This window comes from Caretta caretta, chromosome 11 (genome assembly GCF_965140235.1).
Source record: "Caretta caretta isolate rCarCar2 chromosome 11, rCarCar1.hap1, whole genome shotgun sequence".
NCBI classification, from domain to species: domain Eukaryota; kingdom Metazoa; phylum Chordata; order Testudines; family Cheloniidae; genus Caretta; species Caretta caretta.
The window spans coordinates 68,720,685-68,737,480 of NC_134216.1; the positions used below are offsets into that span (position 1 = coordinate 68,720,685).

Sequence of the window (16,796 nt, forward strand, 5' to 3'; positions counted from 1 at the left end):
TGGTAACGAATGAACAAGGGGTCTCTATACGTACAGTATTTGTGCTCTGGTGATATCTCTGTGAAAACTGCGTGTAGGAGTGGCCAGCAGAGCCGTCGGGGGCCGTCTCAGCACCAGGTCTGCGGCAGTTGTCACAACGCCAGCCCTTGAGGAACACAGCTCGGTTAGACACGGTTTTTAAGGATCCTCATGGCAGATGAAGTTAATACTTTATACACAAATCAGATTCCATCCCTGGGGAACCTGCACTGAAATCGATGAAGCTACTCCAGTTTGATACCAGTGTAACAGTGACGATTCACACCGCAAGGAAGTAGAAGGTAAGTGTAAGTTAGGGACTAGTCTCTGCTTTACCTTCCTCCTTATGCATTCCCATTCGTTGCTTTTCTTGCTACCAGCCTCTCTTCTGGCAGTGTGTGATGCTAACGTGGACACCCTTTGATTCACAGGTGAGAGGGGTGTAGGGGCTTGCATGAAGTAAGCCTGCAGTAGGGGTTCTCAGACTTTGCCAGAGTGGGTTGCATTTCAATGGTGAGACTATTTCATGACCACCTCCCCCACTTGCAACTGTATGTCCCTCTCCCCTGAGCACTGTGTGAGCATGTAGCTGTCCATGCAGCAACTGCTTAGCTGGGAAAGTGTTAGGAAAGTATGTATAATTCAGCAGCTGGAAAGAAGGATGAGCTAGCCCCTATCTTCAGAGACCACTCATGGCCTGTGGCCAGAGTTTGAGAACCTCTAGTTGGTGTACTGGACGGGTTTGCAAAGCTCGGAGAGGCACAAAGGGAACCAACTCCGACTTTTTCCAAGATTCAGCTCTGATTTTGTGGGGGAAGGGCCTTTCAAAATGTGTGTTTATTTCAGAGGTGCCAGCATTCCCTGGTCATGTAATTGCTGACTCAAACCTAAACTTAAGGTTTTAGCAAGCTATTAATAAAATGTCACATTCCCCCACTGGTTTTCCAATAATATGCATCATCACATCAGGATTAGCATGCCAGACTAGTTCTGCCTACCTGCTGTCCTCCGTAACAAGTACAGGAGCAGATGGCACCAAGGTACTCTTTCTGCCACTGTTCTCCTACATGGTACATCTTGCCATCGTCATAGCATGTTGCCTCATCTGCGGAGAATCAGAAGAAGAAGCAAGATTCTGTCACATGGTCTATATTTGCTTTTAAGGATTAAGACTTTGGGGGTAGGGCGGTGGGGCAGCTAGAGCAAGAACCCAGGAGCCAGAGCTCCCGTCTCCAGTTCTGCCAATGACTCATTGATTGGCTTTGGGGGAGTCAACTGATTTAAAGCACTCAGTTTACTCATCCTCTGTAAGGCAATGCAGTGCTCTGTCCTGGCCAGCCGAGAGCAATTCCGGGCCCCAGGGCCACGGCGTCCCTGGGGGTGTGGGGGCAGGGCCTGGGGCAGAAGTGATGGTACGCCGTTACTTCCGAGACTGACCGCGCCGGCCCGTGGGACCCCCCAAAGCACGGGGCCAGAGCAGTCGGGTGCACCCGTAGGAGCCCTGCGGCCCGCCCGGGCAATTTAAAAGGGCCTGGGGCTCCTGGCTACCATCGCTGCTCCCGCAGCAGTAGCCAGAGACCCCTGGGTCCTTTTAAATCTCGCGAGCCGTTGGGCAATTTCCCCTTTGCCCCTCCCTGTTGGCAGGCCTGGAGGTTGATGAGCCTGCTACAGTCTTGTCTAACAGAGGAGGGTCTTTTAGTTCATGCTCTAAAATCCAGAGATCCTAGCTTCAGTCCTCACTGCTGTTCACCCGCCATGGGGTGCTGCATTACACAGAGTAAAACGGGCCCATTTGAGCAGTGCTTAGGTTCCACCCACTCTGTGCCACAAGGGTGAGATTCTCAGAGCACAAATAGGACGAAAGCCTGAAACAGAGTTAACGTCAATGTGAAAGGACGTACGCGGGTCACACTTGAATTCTCCCTTTCCGTTGCCAAGACACGTGCAGCTCATCATCTGGCCGCCCTCGCCCTGGCGGTCCCACTTCTCCCCGATCTTGTAGTTCACCCCGTTGTCGTGGCACCATTCTGAATGAACCAGAGGAATGACAATCAGGTGGTTACTCTACATAGGCCTGTTGCTTAAGGGGCAGGGAATTGATCTGTGGAGCTTCCTGGGCCAACTGAAGGGGAGGAGGGACAAATCCACGGTGGGTGTAAATGGGCACAACTCTCTGGATGTGAGCAGAGTTGTCCCTCCTTTTCCCAGCTGTCAATCTGAGACTAGAACTTTAAGCAGAGGAGAGGCCACTTTAGATGGAGGAGCTGCTCCAGGAAGGAGTGGGTGGGACAGAATTTTAAAATGTCATTTGTAGGGAATCCCTGGAACTACATAAAAAGGAAGCTTAAACAAACAGGCACTGGAGAGGGGCAGGGGAGGAAATGTACTAGTCTTTTAAAAGAGTAAATACACAGTATAATCATGTCACACAGATAATGGGAAAACAACAGTTAAACCTTGTGTATCAAATGATGTAATAGAATGATTAGACCTGTGGAAAAAAATGTCTGCCTTGTAGCAATTACTCTCAAAGCTACATACAACATAGAAATTCCCTTTTTGCTTTGCTTACTTTGTAATAGAAAGCACAGTTTAAATCAGCAAGACACATGCCCTATAGAACCACTTAATCACACTGACTTTGTTTCATCCCCTACTCTTCCTCTGAATATGGTCTACTTAAGCCCGAGTCCTGCAAAGATTCAAACTAAACGCAACTGCAGTGGTGCTGTTTGCTTGGCAATGCTGACTGCCAGCCTCAAGGTGTTATGACGGCACGTTCAAACCAAACCAAACCGTGGGCTTTGGTCCCATGCCCATTGAACTTAATGAGAGTTATATCAAATCCATTGTGCTGATGTATAAAGTTAGGATTTAGAGATTAAATATATTTAATTACGCAGGGGTGTTTTCTGAAATGACTGTTCTGATCTACTTTAGACACCCAATCTCTCATTTTTAAGCATTAACTGGACTCACCTAGCAATGGAAGGGAAAATGTTAATTTCCTCACAAAAGCATTACAGAGAAATACAAACAGGACCATTGTTTATACAGTGAACAGCAGTACTGGATAAGCTGCAAAGTTTAACCACCGTTAACCAGTTTTCCATCATTCAATGATGCAAACGTTGTACTAGCGTGTGCATTTATTTGCTTCACGTTTGGGTCACATTGCATCTGCCAAACATGCCATGAGTGCTAATTAGGCACGGAATGGAGCAGTCTGTCTGCAGGGATGGACAACAGCAAGCTACTCACTAGATGAATCGCATCGGAAATGACCACTGCCAAAGCCTAAGCACTGGCACCAGAGTTTAAAGCCTGTTTCGGACAATCGCTCCCATTCCTCTCCAATGGAGTAGAAGGAGCCAGTGTAAGTATCATAACACGTGTCGTCGGTCGGCTGGTTCACTCCTTCAGACACTGGAAAGAAGAGAGAACAAAGAGGCGTCATACACGGGGATACTTTACACCTCGAATGAGGAGAAGAGTCGTAACTGAAGGCCACATTCCCAGTAGTGACGGAACATTCGTTTGGATTTATTTTACAGGTGAATTTGGCAGAGCAGTAGGGTGATGATAAAAACCTCATTGGTGACAGTTATTTTCATTTGGACCTGCCAGGTTTTAAGCGCGCACATGTTTTGCATTCGCGAAAGCAGTGATCTGACTAACCCACCTGTCAGGGTTCCTTCCCCACGCTGAACTCTAGGGTATAGATGTGGGGACCCGCATGAAACTCTATAAGCTTATTTCTTCCAGCTTAGGTCAAAAACCTGGTCTGCTGCCAGCACCAAGCGATTTAACAAAGGATCAGGGAAGAGACCACTTGGAGACATCTTCCCCCAAAATATCCCCCCAAGCCCTTACACCCCCTTTCCTGGGGAGGCTTGAGAACAAACAAGATGAGCCTTGGATTTTTAAGACCCAAAAAACCCAATCAGATTCTTAAAAAACAGAACTTTATTAGAAGAACAACAAAAGATAAGAGAACAACTCTGAGAGATCAGAATGGAAGATAATCTCACAGGCAGTCAGATTCAAAGCATAGAGAATCCCTCTAGGCAAAACCATAAGTTACAAAAAGACACAAAAACAGGAATACGCATTTCCTCCAGCACAGCGAACTTCACAAGCCAAAACAAAGAAAACCTAACACATTTTCTAGCTAGATTACTTACTAACTTTACAGGAGTTGGAGGGCTTGCATCCTTGATCTGTTCCCAGCAAAGGTATCACACAGACAGACAGACAGCCTTTTCCCCCCCTCCAGATTTGAAAGTATCTTGTCCCCTCATTGGTCATTTTGGGTCAGGTGCCAGCCAGGTTACCTGAGCTTCTTAACCCTTTACAGGTAAAAGGACTTTGCCTCTGGCCAGGAGGGATTTTATAGCACTGTCTACAGAAAGGTGGTTACCCTTCCCTTTATATTTATGACACCACCTTTACAGAGAAACGAGCTGGACTTGCACACAGCAGCGGGCGTTTGGATTCTGTGACGCACAATGGGGGAGTGCTAAATTGCAGGCATGCTGGGGGTCGAGCTGAATTCTGGCACAGAACGAAACCCCAAGTGACAGAGGAGAAGAAATACCTCGGAGGGATCTTGCTCATGTAAGTTCCCAAAGTCTGCCCATGCGTGGAGTCGGACTCCACCCAGCCAGTTTGCCTGTATACAGCGAACATGCCAGGCGACTTATAGCCAGCAGAGGTGTTGGTTACACCACAGCTGTCAGGAAAGGAGACAGTGGCTGGACCCTGTGGCCCAAAGAGAGCCTCCCAGCGGGCAACTCTGTTAACCAGGGAGATGACACAGCAATTCATCTGGCCAATCGCCAGCCGCTGGTCACTGGAGAGAAAGGGAGGAGGAGATGAACTCAGAGTAACCCCTTTGTCATGGTAGGTACATTATTTTGGTACCAGTAATTCGATGTTGGGTGAGAATGTCGGCCACGACACTGGCATTATCACAGGCCTAGCATCTCTGACTTCCACTAGGACAGTCTCACCACCAGAAGTTGGTCCAATAAAAGAATAGAACCAACAGAAGTTGGTCGGCACCCACCTCGCTCTCTATGTGCATTCGGGTAGTAGACTAGCCTAGCTCTTATCACTGCATAGTCATCTGCTCCACAAAATCAGAAAGAATTGTTTCTTCAGTGTCCATTGTAAATACGATGTGCAACGAGAAAACAGGGTGCTCCTAATGTATTGCACTGCAGCCTAGTGAGTGCCTGGTGAGATCCAGGCTGTGGGTAAGAGGTGCAAGGCAGAGTTTTGGCCAGACTGTTTAGCTTTAACCTACCAGCATTGCCCACTGTGACAACCTCCTCCAGAACTTTGTGTCTCCTACGATCTTTCAGTGCCTCCACGATGATGTTGTAGGTGGCTCCTCTGGTAAGGCCAGTCAGGGTAGCAGAAGAGGAAGTTCCAGGAACTCTGAACTGCAAGTACATCACCACAAAACTGGCTTTAGAAAGAGTATGCTTCTTAGGCTGCAGGCTGAGGAGGGTAAGGCTGGTCTTCATGACTGTACAGCGTCTAGTATAATGGGGCCCAGTCCTGTGGATCCCAGAGTGCCTAACAAATATCAATGAATTCAGCCTCCATGTCCCATGGTGAGGTAGGGATCTACTACAGTCTCAGTTTTTAGACAAAGGTGAAGGGACTTGCTCCATATCACCCTGAAAGTCTTTAGTAGAACAGGAACAGAACCCAAATCCCCAAAATTCCCAGTGTTTTACTTTAGCCACAAGACCATCTTTAGATCAGCAATATTAACTCGGCTGCCTCATTCCACTACTGAAATTCATAGTATCATAGAAATGTAGGAGTGGAAGGGACCTCAGTAAGTCTAGTTCAGCCCCCTGCAATGAGATAGGTTTAATTATTATCTAGACCATTCCTGACAGCTGTTTGTCTAACCTGTTCTTAAAGCCCTCCGTTGATGGAGATTCCACAACCTTAAGCGCATTTATAGGATAAAATTCCCATGTATCTCCTTCGCTGTATTAGCACTTCCTTATGGAGAAATGCAAACAGAGGCCCAGGGTCTTTCTGTTTTAGCCAATATACCCTCTGTTCTCCTCCATGCACAGCGTCCTGTCCTCAGCCAGAGGCTAAAACAGCATTAACCCGGCAGGGCTGCTAATACTACATGGTGAAGTGGCAAGCAGAAAGTACCTAGGATGAGTGCAGATGGAATCTTATGGGCAAGTTCTGGCTCTATCAACCCTACAATGCAACCACGGGAATCTAGAATCCCAAGGTCCTCCTTAAAATGTCTGGGGACTGCCATAGTCAAGTCCAATATTGTGGTAGCATTCAAAGTGCATCTGAGAGACAACAATTAATTACCTGTAAAGGCTCTTCGTTGGTGCCGACTGGTTGGCATGAGATGACATATTCAGAGCTCTCCAGCAGGGGCCTCCAAGAGATGGTGGTCTGAGAAAGAGCTTCCTGGCCCGTGGTATCATTGCGCCTGGGCCCTAGTGAGTGAGGGAATGAAGGCTCAACCAAGTCCTCTCTCTGGACTAGGTACCTGTTAACAAGGTCAATTTCTTCATCCACATCTGGTGTCTGTAGTCTTGGCCGGTGCCTAATGGGAGTTGCTGTGGTGGGAGCGGTGGTCCTTCTAAAACCGTGTTCCTCAAAAAAGACTTGCTGTCCCTGGTTCCCTAATGTTTGCTGGCCACTGGTGCCTGGAAGTTGGATACCATTTCCACTGTCAAACCTGTTTGTGAAGTAAGGAGTCCTCTCCACAGTGGAAGGCACGTCCAGAATCTCCGGTCCGCCTTGGTTGGGGTGTGGCAGGGTTACCAGCTGCGGGAGCTCGTCTAGCCAAAGAAAGGTTAGAAGCAATAAAGCAAAGCACCTGAAGCCCCAGCATTAGTTATGATAAGCTAGGCAACTACAGTGAATGCTGTCAACCACTCAAAGCAATTAAGCTATGATCACTGCACCCAGAGAAGCCACCAATGCTCAAATTAAGAGAACAAGAGGTGATTGAAATAGACATTCGTAGTCTGCCAATTGAAGAAAATCTTAGGCATGTGCTAAGGGATTTACTCTTATGCTATTCAGGTCTCCAGCTGGACGACAGAGATTTTACTGGCTACTTTCTCCTTGTAGCACCTCACAGACTGGAGACAAAGTCAGACAAATTGAAATGTATCAAGTGTGCATCAGATGAACAGCTCCAGTCTGTGTGGGCTTCTCCCACTGAACCCATCACAGGCTAGAAGGAAAAGTGAGTGTTAGCCTTCATTTAAGTATGGTTTAGGTACACAGGAAGAAAAACTGAATGCAATCTCATGTCCTCAGTGTCTGAGCCCACTGAACTGTGCTTTGCATTGTTCAGCAGATCACCTCGTCCATTGCAGAACCCCTGCTTATGAAAAATGTATCCCCCTTTTTAAGGAAGAAAAAGAAAATGAAGGAAAAATGATACTTTCACTTAGCAGCCTGAAAGCTTGTATTTGATTAACAACATATGCCAGTGAAAAGGATATTTTAAGCAATGTTATAACATTAGCCCTCTGGAGAAGACATTACCCCCCCAAGGCAGAGACTAACTCCCCAATGAGGAGAGGTCAACTTCTCCCATCGGGGTGGACTGGAAAATTATTTTACCTGTCTTTTTCCTGCCAACCAATGGCTCACTCTTCTGATTGTTCTTCACAGCAATGATGTAGATGGTGTATTCAGTTCCTGGCTCCAGACCTGGGGAGGAAGAGAATAAACAAATACTTTGCCTCAGTCTTTAATAAGACTAAAGAGGATCTTAGGGATAATGGTAGCATGATAAATGGGAATGAGGATATGGAGGTAGACATCACCATATCTGAGGTAGAAGCGAAACTCAAACAGCTTAATGGGACTAAATCGGGGGGCCCAGATAATCTTCATCCAAGAATATTAAAAGAATTGGCACAAGAAATTGCAAGCCCATTAGCAAGAATTTTTAATGAATCTGTAAACTCAGGGGTTGTACCGTATGATTGGAGAATTGCTAACATAGTTCCTATTTTTAAGAAAGGGAAAAAAAGTGATCCAAGTAATTATAGGCCTGTTAGTTTGACATCTGTAGTATGCAAGGTCTTGGAAAAAATTTTGAAGGAGAAGGTAGTTAAGGACATTGAAGTCAATGGTAAATGGGACAAAATACAACATGGTTTTACAAAAGGTAGATCGTGCCAAACCAACCTGATCTCCTTCTTTGAGAGAGTAACAGATTTTTTAGATAAAGGAAACGCAGTGGATCTAATTTACTTAGATTTTAGTAAAGCGTTTGATACTGTGCCACATGGGGAATTATTAGTTAAATTGGATAAGATGGGCATCAATAGGAAAATTGAAAGGTGGATAGGGAATTGGTTAAAGGGGAGACTACAACGGGTCCTACTGAAAGGTGAACTGTCAAGTTGGAGGGAGGTTACCAGTGGAGTTCCTCAAGGATCAGTTTTGGGACCAATCTTATTTAATCTTTTTATTACTGACCTGGGCACAAAAAGTGGGAGTGTGCTAATAAAGTCTGCAGATGATACAAAGCTGGGAGGTATTGCTAATTTAGAGAAGGACAGGGATACCCTACAGGAGGATCTGGATGACCTTGTAAACTGGAGTAATAGGAATAGGATGAAATTTAATAGTGAGAAGTGTAAGGTCATGCATTTAGGGATTAATAACAAGAATTTTAGTTATAAGCTAGGGACGCATCAACTAGAAGTAACGGAGGAGGAAAAGGACCTTGGAGTATTGGTTGATCATAGGATGACTATGAGCTGCCAATGTGATATGGCTGTGAAAAAAGCTAATGTCATCTTGGGATGCATCAGGAGAGGTATTTCCAGTAGGGATAAGGAGGTTTTAGTACCGTTATATAAGGCACTGGTGAGACCTCACCTGGAATACTGTGTGCAGTTCTGGTCTCCCATGTTTAAGAAGGATGAATTCAAACTGGAACAGGTACAGAGAAGGGCTACTGGGATGATCCGAGGAATGGAAAACTTGTCTTATGAAAGGAGACTCAGGGAGCTTGGCTTGTTTAGCCTAACTAAAAGAAGGTTGAGGGGAGATATGATTGCTCTCTATAAATATATCAGAGGGATAAATACCAGAGAGGGAGAGGAATTATTTAAACTCAGTACCAATGTGGACACAAGAACAAATGGATATAAACTGGCCACTAGGAAATTTAGATTAGAAATTAGACGAAGGTTTCTAATCATCAGAGGAGTGAAGTTTTGGAATAGCCTTCCGAGGGAAGTAGTGGGGGCAAAAGATCTATCTTGCTTTAAGATTAAACTCGATAAGTTTATGGAGGAGATGGTATGATGGGATAACATGGTTTTGGTAATTAAATATTCATGGTAAATAGGCCCAATGGCCTGTGATGGGTTTTTAGATGGGGTAAGATCCAAGTTACCCGGAAAAGAATTTTCTGTAGTATCTGGCTGATGAATCTTGCCCATATGCTCAGGGTTTAGCTGATCGCCATATTTGGGGTCGGGAAGGAATTTTCCTCCAGGGCAGATTGGAAGGTTTTTCGCCTTCCTCTGTAGCATGGGGCACGGGTCACTTGCTGGAGGATTCTCTGCTCCTTGAGGTCTTCAAACTACAATTTGAGGACTTCAATAGCACAGATATAGGTGTGAGGTCTTTTTTAGGAGTGGTGGGTGAAATTCTGTGGCCTGCATTGTGCAGGAGGTCAGACTAGATGATCATAATGGTCCCTTCTGGCCTTAATATCTATGAATCTATGACTTCACGCTTAAGGAAACCCCTAATTACAAAATGACAGTGAGGGATAGCTAAACAGAAACTCCTCAAGGTTTTGCTCCCTGCTATGGTGTCCAATGCTAGTGCTTACTGTACAAATACAATGCACTTTCCAATCATAGTCATACTAAGCACAAATAATCCGTTTAGGTTTCCTCGTGTTATGACATTGATGGTCCCCCATAATCCTTTGGAGGGAAAAGACTGGACTCTGGAGCACTCACCATTAGTGAACACTAAAGACACCTCAGCTTGTGTTTTCTAAAAATCTACAGCAGTCTGGATACTTGCCAAATTTAGGGCTAGACTGTCAGAGTAAAATCGGCCCTGTGCCAGGCCCAGTGGTGCTATGCTGGGAGCAAAGCGAGAGCCAAATTGTGATCGAAGGAGCCACATCGTCTTTGGCTTCTCCTTGCTCTAGCAGGGTGTAATCTGCACCAGCCCTTTACCTGGTACAGATTATTTGTCCTTCCGTGCCTGCTCAGAGGCACTGGCTGGCGCGTGGGGGGGATGGAGTGGATCCCAGGCTTTGCCCACATGCACAGCTCCACAATGTCTGATCCCCACCTGGGCCAAGACCCATGGTGCTGGTAACCGTACGCCTCCTGAACCCCCTGCAGGATCACATGGGGAATGCCACCATCTACGTGGGATGCTCAGTTCAGTGCAGGAGGCATTAACCAGACGACCTCCCAAATGGAAAAGACGTACCAGTAAGAGTGGCCTCCGTGGTGCCGGCGTGGGGGCGAGGGATCAGCTCCTTGGGCTGTGCGCCAGGTCTCTCATATTTGAGGATGTAGCCTGTGATCCGGGCACGGGGCGGCTGCCAAGCAATCAGCAGGGAGTTGCTTGTGGATGTGAGGAAGCGCAGGTTGGAAGGAGCATCAATGGCTAAGAGCAAACAAACTCAGTTAATGAATGTGGTAAAAGGAAGCATGACTTGAGACAAATAATGGGTTTCCCTGGGTTGCAGTCACCCGCTGACACAATCCACTTCATGCTCAAAGAGGGGAAAATAAGGCTGTAAAGTGCAGTAAATTACATATATGATCAAAGTCAAGGAAAGCACAAGTATAATTTCTGTTCCGATGTAACAAGAAGCACCCATTACCTGTGGAAGCATCAATCACTACCGGGGAACTGCGGGCATTCTCATTCACGGTGTAAAGATAGATCTTATAGTCCGTGCCTGGTTGCAAGCCTGGAATTGGAGTAGAAATATTACAGTTTCAGACTTGCCTGGTTAAAAAGTGATACAGAAAGCTGCTGGAATCACTACTACTGGTAGAATCTAACTAGCTCTTCATGCCCAGGCTGGATGTGTTGACTGTAGACCTGGAAAGAATTAGAGGTGAGATTTTTCAAAAGCACCCCATTGGCTTAACTTTGCTCCTGCTGAAGTCAATGGGAGCAGAGTTGGGTCAATGCAGAGTGCTTTTGAAAAATCCCACTCATAAATCCGAGATGGTTATTACCTTTATCCAAGAAATACACATCATCTAACAGGGTATTCAGCCTCCTCCCACCATTGCTCTCCCTTAGCTTCAGCTACAGGGCACAAAACTATGACCAATCAGTGCATAAAGGGTTGCTACAAGGAGACGGGGACATTGTTCTCGTTAGTTTTCAATGATCAGGGTAGGAATAATGAATAGAAAAACAAAACAAGGTACCAGTAGAACCAGCAGAAAAAACGTGAATGCAAAGATGATCTAGGGAATGGAACCAAGAGGGTCGGGGAATGATGGTCACTGGAGATCTATTCAGCTCTTAGAAGGCTTCTAATGGAGATATTTCTAGACTATCAGTCCTGCATGAAATCAGGCAGCTGTATGTCTGGACCGACTAACAAGGCTCTGATCATGATGTGAAACAAGGTCTGAAAAGTGCAAGTGAAAAATCCAGTACTCAAGAGTATTAATGGTCTGAACAAGTGCACTTCCTTAGCAGCTGCTCTGGAAAACACTTCCATCCTCAGACAAAATGTGAATGTTCGCAAGACTATTTTCCTGCGCTCCCATCAAATCAGGGCCAGATTCTATAACCCCTCCATGCAAGAAACGTCTGTTATCTTCAATCTGCTCTCAGAGGGCTTGGTAGGATCAAAGGCTTTAAAGAGGGTTCTCAAGGTTAATGTGTATGTGTGTTAGAAGATCAGCATGAGGAAGCCACCTAGAAGTAGCACCTAAATTCCACCTGAGCTCCATTCCCACCAAGGTATCCCCAGTACAGATTAGCAACCAAATGTATCTCCAGTGAGCCTGGTCGCTGAAAGATATTACAATGCAGAAGAGACAGTCTGATGAAGAATCTCATTTACCGGTGATGGTGTAGGATCTAACGTCAGGGCTAATGGTCCGTTGAATGGGGCTCTGGCTATCTGCTGGGATGGCTTCAACCTGGAAACCAGTGATAGTTTCTGTCTTGGTGCGCCAGGTGATTGTGATGGTTGTCTCAGTAACATCTGTCACACGGGCCCTGCGGGGAGGGCTGATATCTGCACAGAAGGATCTGGGATCAGTGTAACGGGCAGAAGCAATGATTTGGCAGGGGGTAGGGGAGGGCTACAAGAAAAATTCCCCTAGCAGAATCTTTGACATTCATCAACTATTTTCAAAGGGCCACATGCTGATGTCTTCACTCAGTTGCTTCTGCTAGGTCCTTATGCAGGACTTAGCCCATTGACTCCATGCATAGCACCTGCTGCTATTTGTAAAGTATGATTGCTTACTCTCGAGGGTGGTGACCACACCATGGGCTGGCCGGCTAGTCAGAGAGTCCTTCAGAGCATACACACTGACTTCATACTTGGTTGCCACCTAGAAATAACAAAGTTATACAGTGATAAGGGAGCTACATGAACTGTCTAATCTTCAGAAAAGCCGGTAAAGCTGGGACACAGGGAAACAAGCATGAGCTTATCCAAAAGTTAGTAGATTCACATTGGTTAGTCTCCATGGATGTCCTATTTAAACATGAAACTCTTAAAAAAAAAATAGAAATCAAGTGAGCTCAAGATCACGAGGAGGGTTAGACTTACTTCCAGTTAAATGCAAAAATAAAAAAGTGAGACCTGATTTTCATCTCCGTTAAACCAGCATAACTCAGTTCAAGTCAATGGTGTTACTTTGGTATAACACAGATGCAAGTCAGAAGAGAATCAGGCCCTTGTTTTTTTTCCCAAGCAAACCACGTTTAGGCTGAAACTGTTATTAGTGACTGCTTGAAACCTTAACTTTGAAAATGTATTTGAAATAAATATATGAAAAAAATGGAAGTGGGAAGCCTGGTAGAGCAAGGGCAGCCAGTACTAGGAACCCAAGATCCTTCATGAATGTTAGCCAGCAGTGCTAAGTATATACTGGAGTACAACTATAGTATCTACTGGCCAGATAGCTGGCTAAAGAAAAGGTGTGCAATTCTCCGCTTGCAGCATTGCCGGATCTATAACAGTGGCAGTGAGCAGTCACAGGAAAGCAGAAGAAATTACAGTGGAAACCTGAACAACACGGAGGTTTGGGGGACAGAAAGCTGTCTCTGGGCTGCAGAAGCTTAGGACTCCAGAAAGGAAGGGAATTTATGTCCTGAGCTACCTAATGTAGACAGAAACATTGCACTGCCAAAGAGTGCTCTGCTTTGAGGAAAAATGTCAATGGAGGTTCCAGATCGCAGTCTAAAGGAGTCAGATCATCAGCCCTTGACTCCTCTGGAACTAATTCAGTTTAGAGCGGCTGGAGCTGGCCCAGTTCAGGTTTGAAAATGGATTTAATGAAAAGTTTAATTTTTGCAAATTATTCAGAAGCTTCCAAAAAAATGATAAATAGATTCACTGAGTCTAAGGCCAGAAGAGACCATTAGATCCTCTAGTCTGACCTCCTGCATAACACAGGCCAGAGAATTTCACCATTCCTCTGGTAACGAGCCCAGTAGCTTGTGGACAGAAGCATATTTGCCTGAGAAGTCCCCAGGCTTTACTGGAAGGGGCAGAGTGAAGAGGGGACAGGGAGACTGCAGTTTAAGCAAATAGATCCACTGTCTTTTAACTATTGAGAGCCAAGGGACTATGCTCCACAGCTAACCAGACTTAAAACAAAGGCCAGACCGGCAGGAGCTATGATGATTTACCCCCACGGCGGTTCCAGCCCAAAGCATTTTTGAATTGCATAAGAAATCCAACATCTCCCCTCCCATGCTGCACCCATTAAAATGAAATGTCAAAAAATCACCATTAATCCTGACACGACAGCAGACGTGCTGTCTGGGGAGAGGTTGATTTCCTTCATCGGCCCCATTTTTTCCTTGGGGTTCACTCGCACTCTGTAGCCAGTGAGACGAACGTTGGGCGCATTCCAGTTGACTTTCAGGCTGGTTGGAGTTACCTGAACAAACTGCAGGTTTGTTGGAGGAGGAATCGCTGTGAAAATTGTAATTCGACGACCATTAGTTTGGAAGAACATGGCACCAGTCAAGATGGCATTTATCAGTCATGAGCATGAAATAATCCTAGGTGTGAAATACACAAGCGAGGGCCTAGGGTAATGGTCTATCTTGGGTAGCTATTGCATCCCGTCACCATAATACCTAGGAGCTAAGGTGTTCAAGGATCAGACTTGGATTTCCAAATCTGTGATGCTACTTCTCTCCAGAAATGGGTGGATCTGGGTAGTCCAACAGAAATGAAAAGGGCAGCTCAAAAGAGCAGAGAAGCTCTGCGGCAGTGCTATGAAAAGCTGGCTAGGGTGGTGCTTACATTCAGTAGGTCAGTCTCTATGTCCGTTCCTTTTCTACCTTTTTCTACTCTTCATGCCCCCAACAGGGTATTTCAAGTCAGTTTCACCACTGCCTTGCAGCTGGTCTAACTCCACTGATCTCTACAGAGTTACTCGGGATGTACAAGGGCACAAGAGTGGAGAAGGCAGCCCAGTGAGTACAGAGAGGATGTAAAAATACTGCCAAGCCCAAATGGGAGCATTTGACAGCCACCTAGACAGGTGTAGATGACTACACAAGGCAGTGGGGAATCAGGGCTGTGAAAGCCATAATGCTGTTTACATAGGATATCTTCCAGAGCTGATATACTCAATGCTTGAATAAAGAACTTTTTAGAAGAAGTCATTTGGTTCCTATAAACTAAAGAAAAGAAGCATCATGGGACATATTGATTGTCTTATTAGTTGTCATTCTTGGTCTATAACAGAACAAATATATAGCTTACCATCATGCCCACCATTACCACGGGGCTGCAAAGCACTCTGATTTTACAGCATGTAGATACAATGGAATTCTCCCTTGCTTACTGAAAGAGGGCCTCATTCAAAGCCCATGAAAATCAACAGAACTCCAATAGTTTTGTAAAAGGGTCCCAAAAGAGTAAACCCAGACAGTGGTTTAAGACCTACTGTTTGCATTTATGACAGGTATAAACAGGTTTCAATCGTTCTAGCACTTAGGATAGTTAAATTTCTTTTTTATATTAATCTGTAAATTAAGATCCATAATCTTCCCTGCACTCAGGGAATTTTAGTGTCAGCTTTTCATTTGCAAATTAATGGAGGTATCGATTGTAAAGTGCTGTCAGGACTTGGCTGGCAACATGGGACACTCTGCAGTAGATTTCAGATTTCTGGTAGCAGACAGAGCTCCCATAACAGTCCCAGGCCCCAGTTCTTGAGCTAAGACCCAGTTGAAATTTATACAACCACTGGTGTGAATTGGGAATTATTTAGCAAGCGGAAAATTCTAAATCAATAGAGGAAGAAATGGTAATTATTTTGTGTGTATGTGCGTGTGTGCACATGTCTCTTATTTCATAGAGGAGGAGGATGGTTCATAAAAAGTTTAATCAATGGAACTAGCAGGATCTGGCTCTGATGTGGTCTCTAGCAGGATGGCCATGCTCCTGTGAAAGAGTGTATCATACCAACGTGTGTGTTGTCAATGAAGCACACCTGTAGCTGTGAGGCAGCAAACAAGAGAACCTGCAATGTCCAGAGCCAGAGTGTGTCTAGACCTGTCTTGAAGGAACTTTTCACGGACTCCATGTCAGGCATCAGATGCTTGAACAGTCTTATCTCTCCTGCTGTACCCTTGAAACGAGGGCCTGATGGTTACGTCCGGGAGGCACTCTTTGGAAGGGAGCCTACCCTTACCCTGTTGTGGGAAAGGTGTAAATGACAAGCTGGGGGCAGGCTGTGAGCATACAGAGCACTGTGCTCTTTCCTTCAGAGCAATGCCAAAGAAGGATTGGGATGCACTTGTGGTACAAAAGGGTTAAGTGGCCTATAGGTATAGCAGGGACTGTCCTGAAAGAATATGTACGTTTAAAGGATGGGTCCTGGCCTCCAATCCATTCCTTCTGCGCTGCCCTGGCAGCACAAAAGGGACAGGAAACCACCCTTTTTGCCCTTGATAGCATCTGTCCCTGGTCCTGCCACTGCCATCCTGGGCATCCAAAGAGAGGAGGGGGTGTGGCTAGTGTGTGATATGCTCCTGGGATGGCTCCTTGAGGACTGTTACTGTCTGCTCAGGCTAGGCTGCTCTAATGTGTGCTGGGGACCAGATCACCCCCAGAATTGCACTAGGATTGATCGGGACAGGGGCTAAAAGGCGATGGAAGACACCTACTCTGCGGTGTCTGTGATGTGGCCCTAACCCTGCTATCCTCAGCAGCTGACCATTTTAGGAACTCTCACCTTCCAGAGGTTTACTTAATAAATACCATGCATCCGATGAAGTGAGCTGTAGCTCACGAAAGCTTACGCTCAGATAAATGGGTTAGTCTCTAAGGTGCCACAAGTCCTCCTTTTCTTTTTGCGAAGACAGACTACCACAGCTGCTACTCTGAAACCTGATAAATACCTAATAATCTTCAAACATCATCCACCTCTCCAACCACACTAAGCCCCCTCTCAGTAGCAAATGTCCCCCAGGCTTCTACGGAGGTTCTCCCGCAGTTGGGCACCAACTGCACACAGAAGGACTCTGGACCCACCAGG

At 45.8% G+C, this 16,796-nt stretch overlaps 1 protein-coding gene across 2 annotated transcripts in view; it reads right to left on the reverse strand.

The window, feature by feature from the left end:
• Window positions 1-16,796, reverse strand: part of FN1 (fibronectin 1) — a 68,679-nt gene that overhangs the window by 1,410 nt on the left and 50,473 nt on the right. For both annotated transcript variants that reach the window (XM_048869435.2, XM_048869437.2), the window contains 12 exons: window positions 14,028-14,215; window positions 12,533-12,620; window positions 12,122-12,298; window positions 10,913-11,002; window positions 10,513-10,692; window positions 7,654-7,743; window positions 6,379-6,857; window positions 5,327-5,465; window positions 3,280-3,444; window positions 1,920-2,045; window positions 1,017-1,123; window positions 35-145 (listed from right to left, as the gene is read on the reverse strand). In XM_048869435.2, the coding sequence (XP_048725392.2) occupies window positions 35-145; window positions 1,017-1,123; window positions 1,920-2,045; window positions 3,280-3,444; window positions 5,327-5,465; window positions 6,379-6,857; window positions 7,654-7,743; window positions 10,513-10,692; window positions 10,913-11,002; window positions 12,122-12,298; window positions 12,533-12,620; window positions 14,028-14,215 (1,940 nt within the window). The remainder of the gene's footprint in view (window positions 1-34; window positions 146-1,016; window positions 1,124-1,919; window positions 2,046-3,279; window positions 3,445-5,326; window positions 5,466-6,378; window positions 6,858-7,653; window positions 7,744-10,512; window positions 10,693-10,912; window positions 11,003-12,121; window positions 12,299-12,532; window positions 12,621-14,027; window positions 14,216-16,796) is intronic.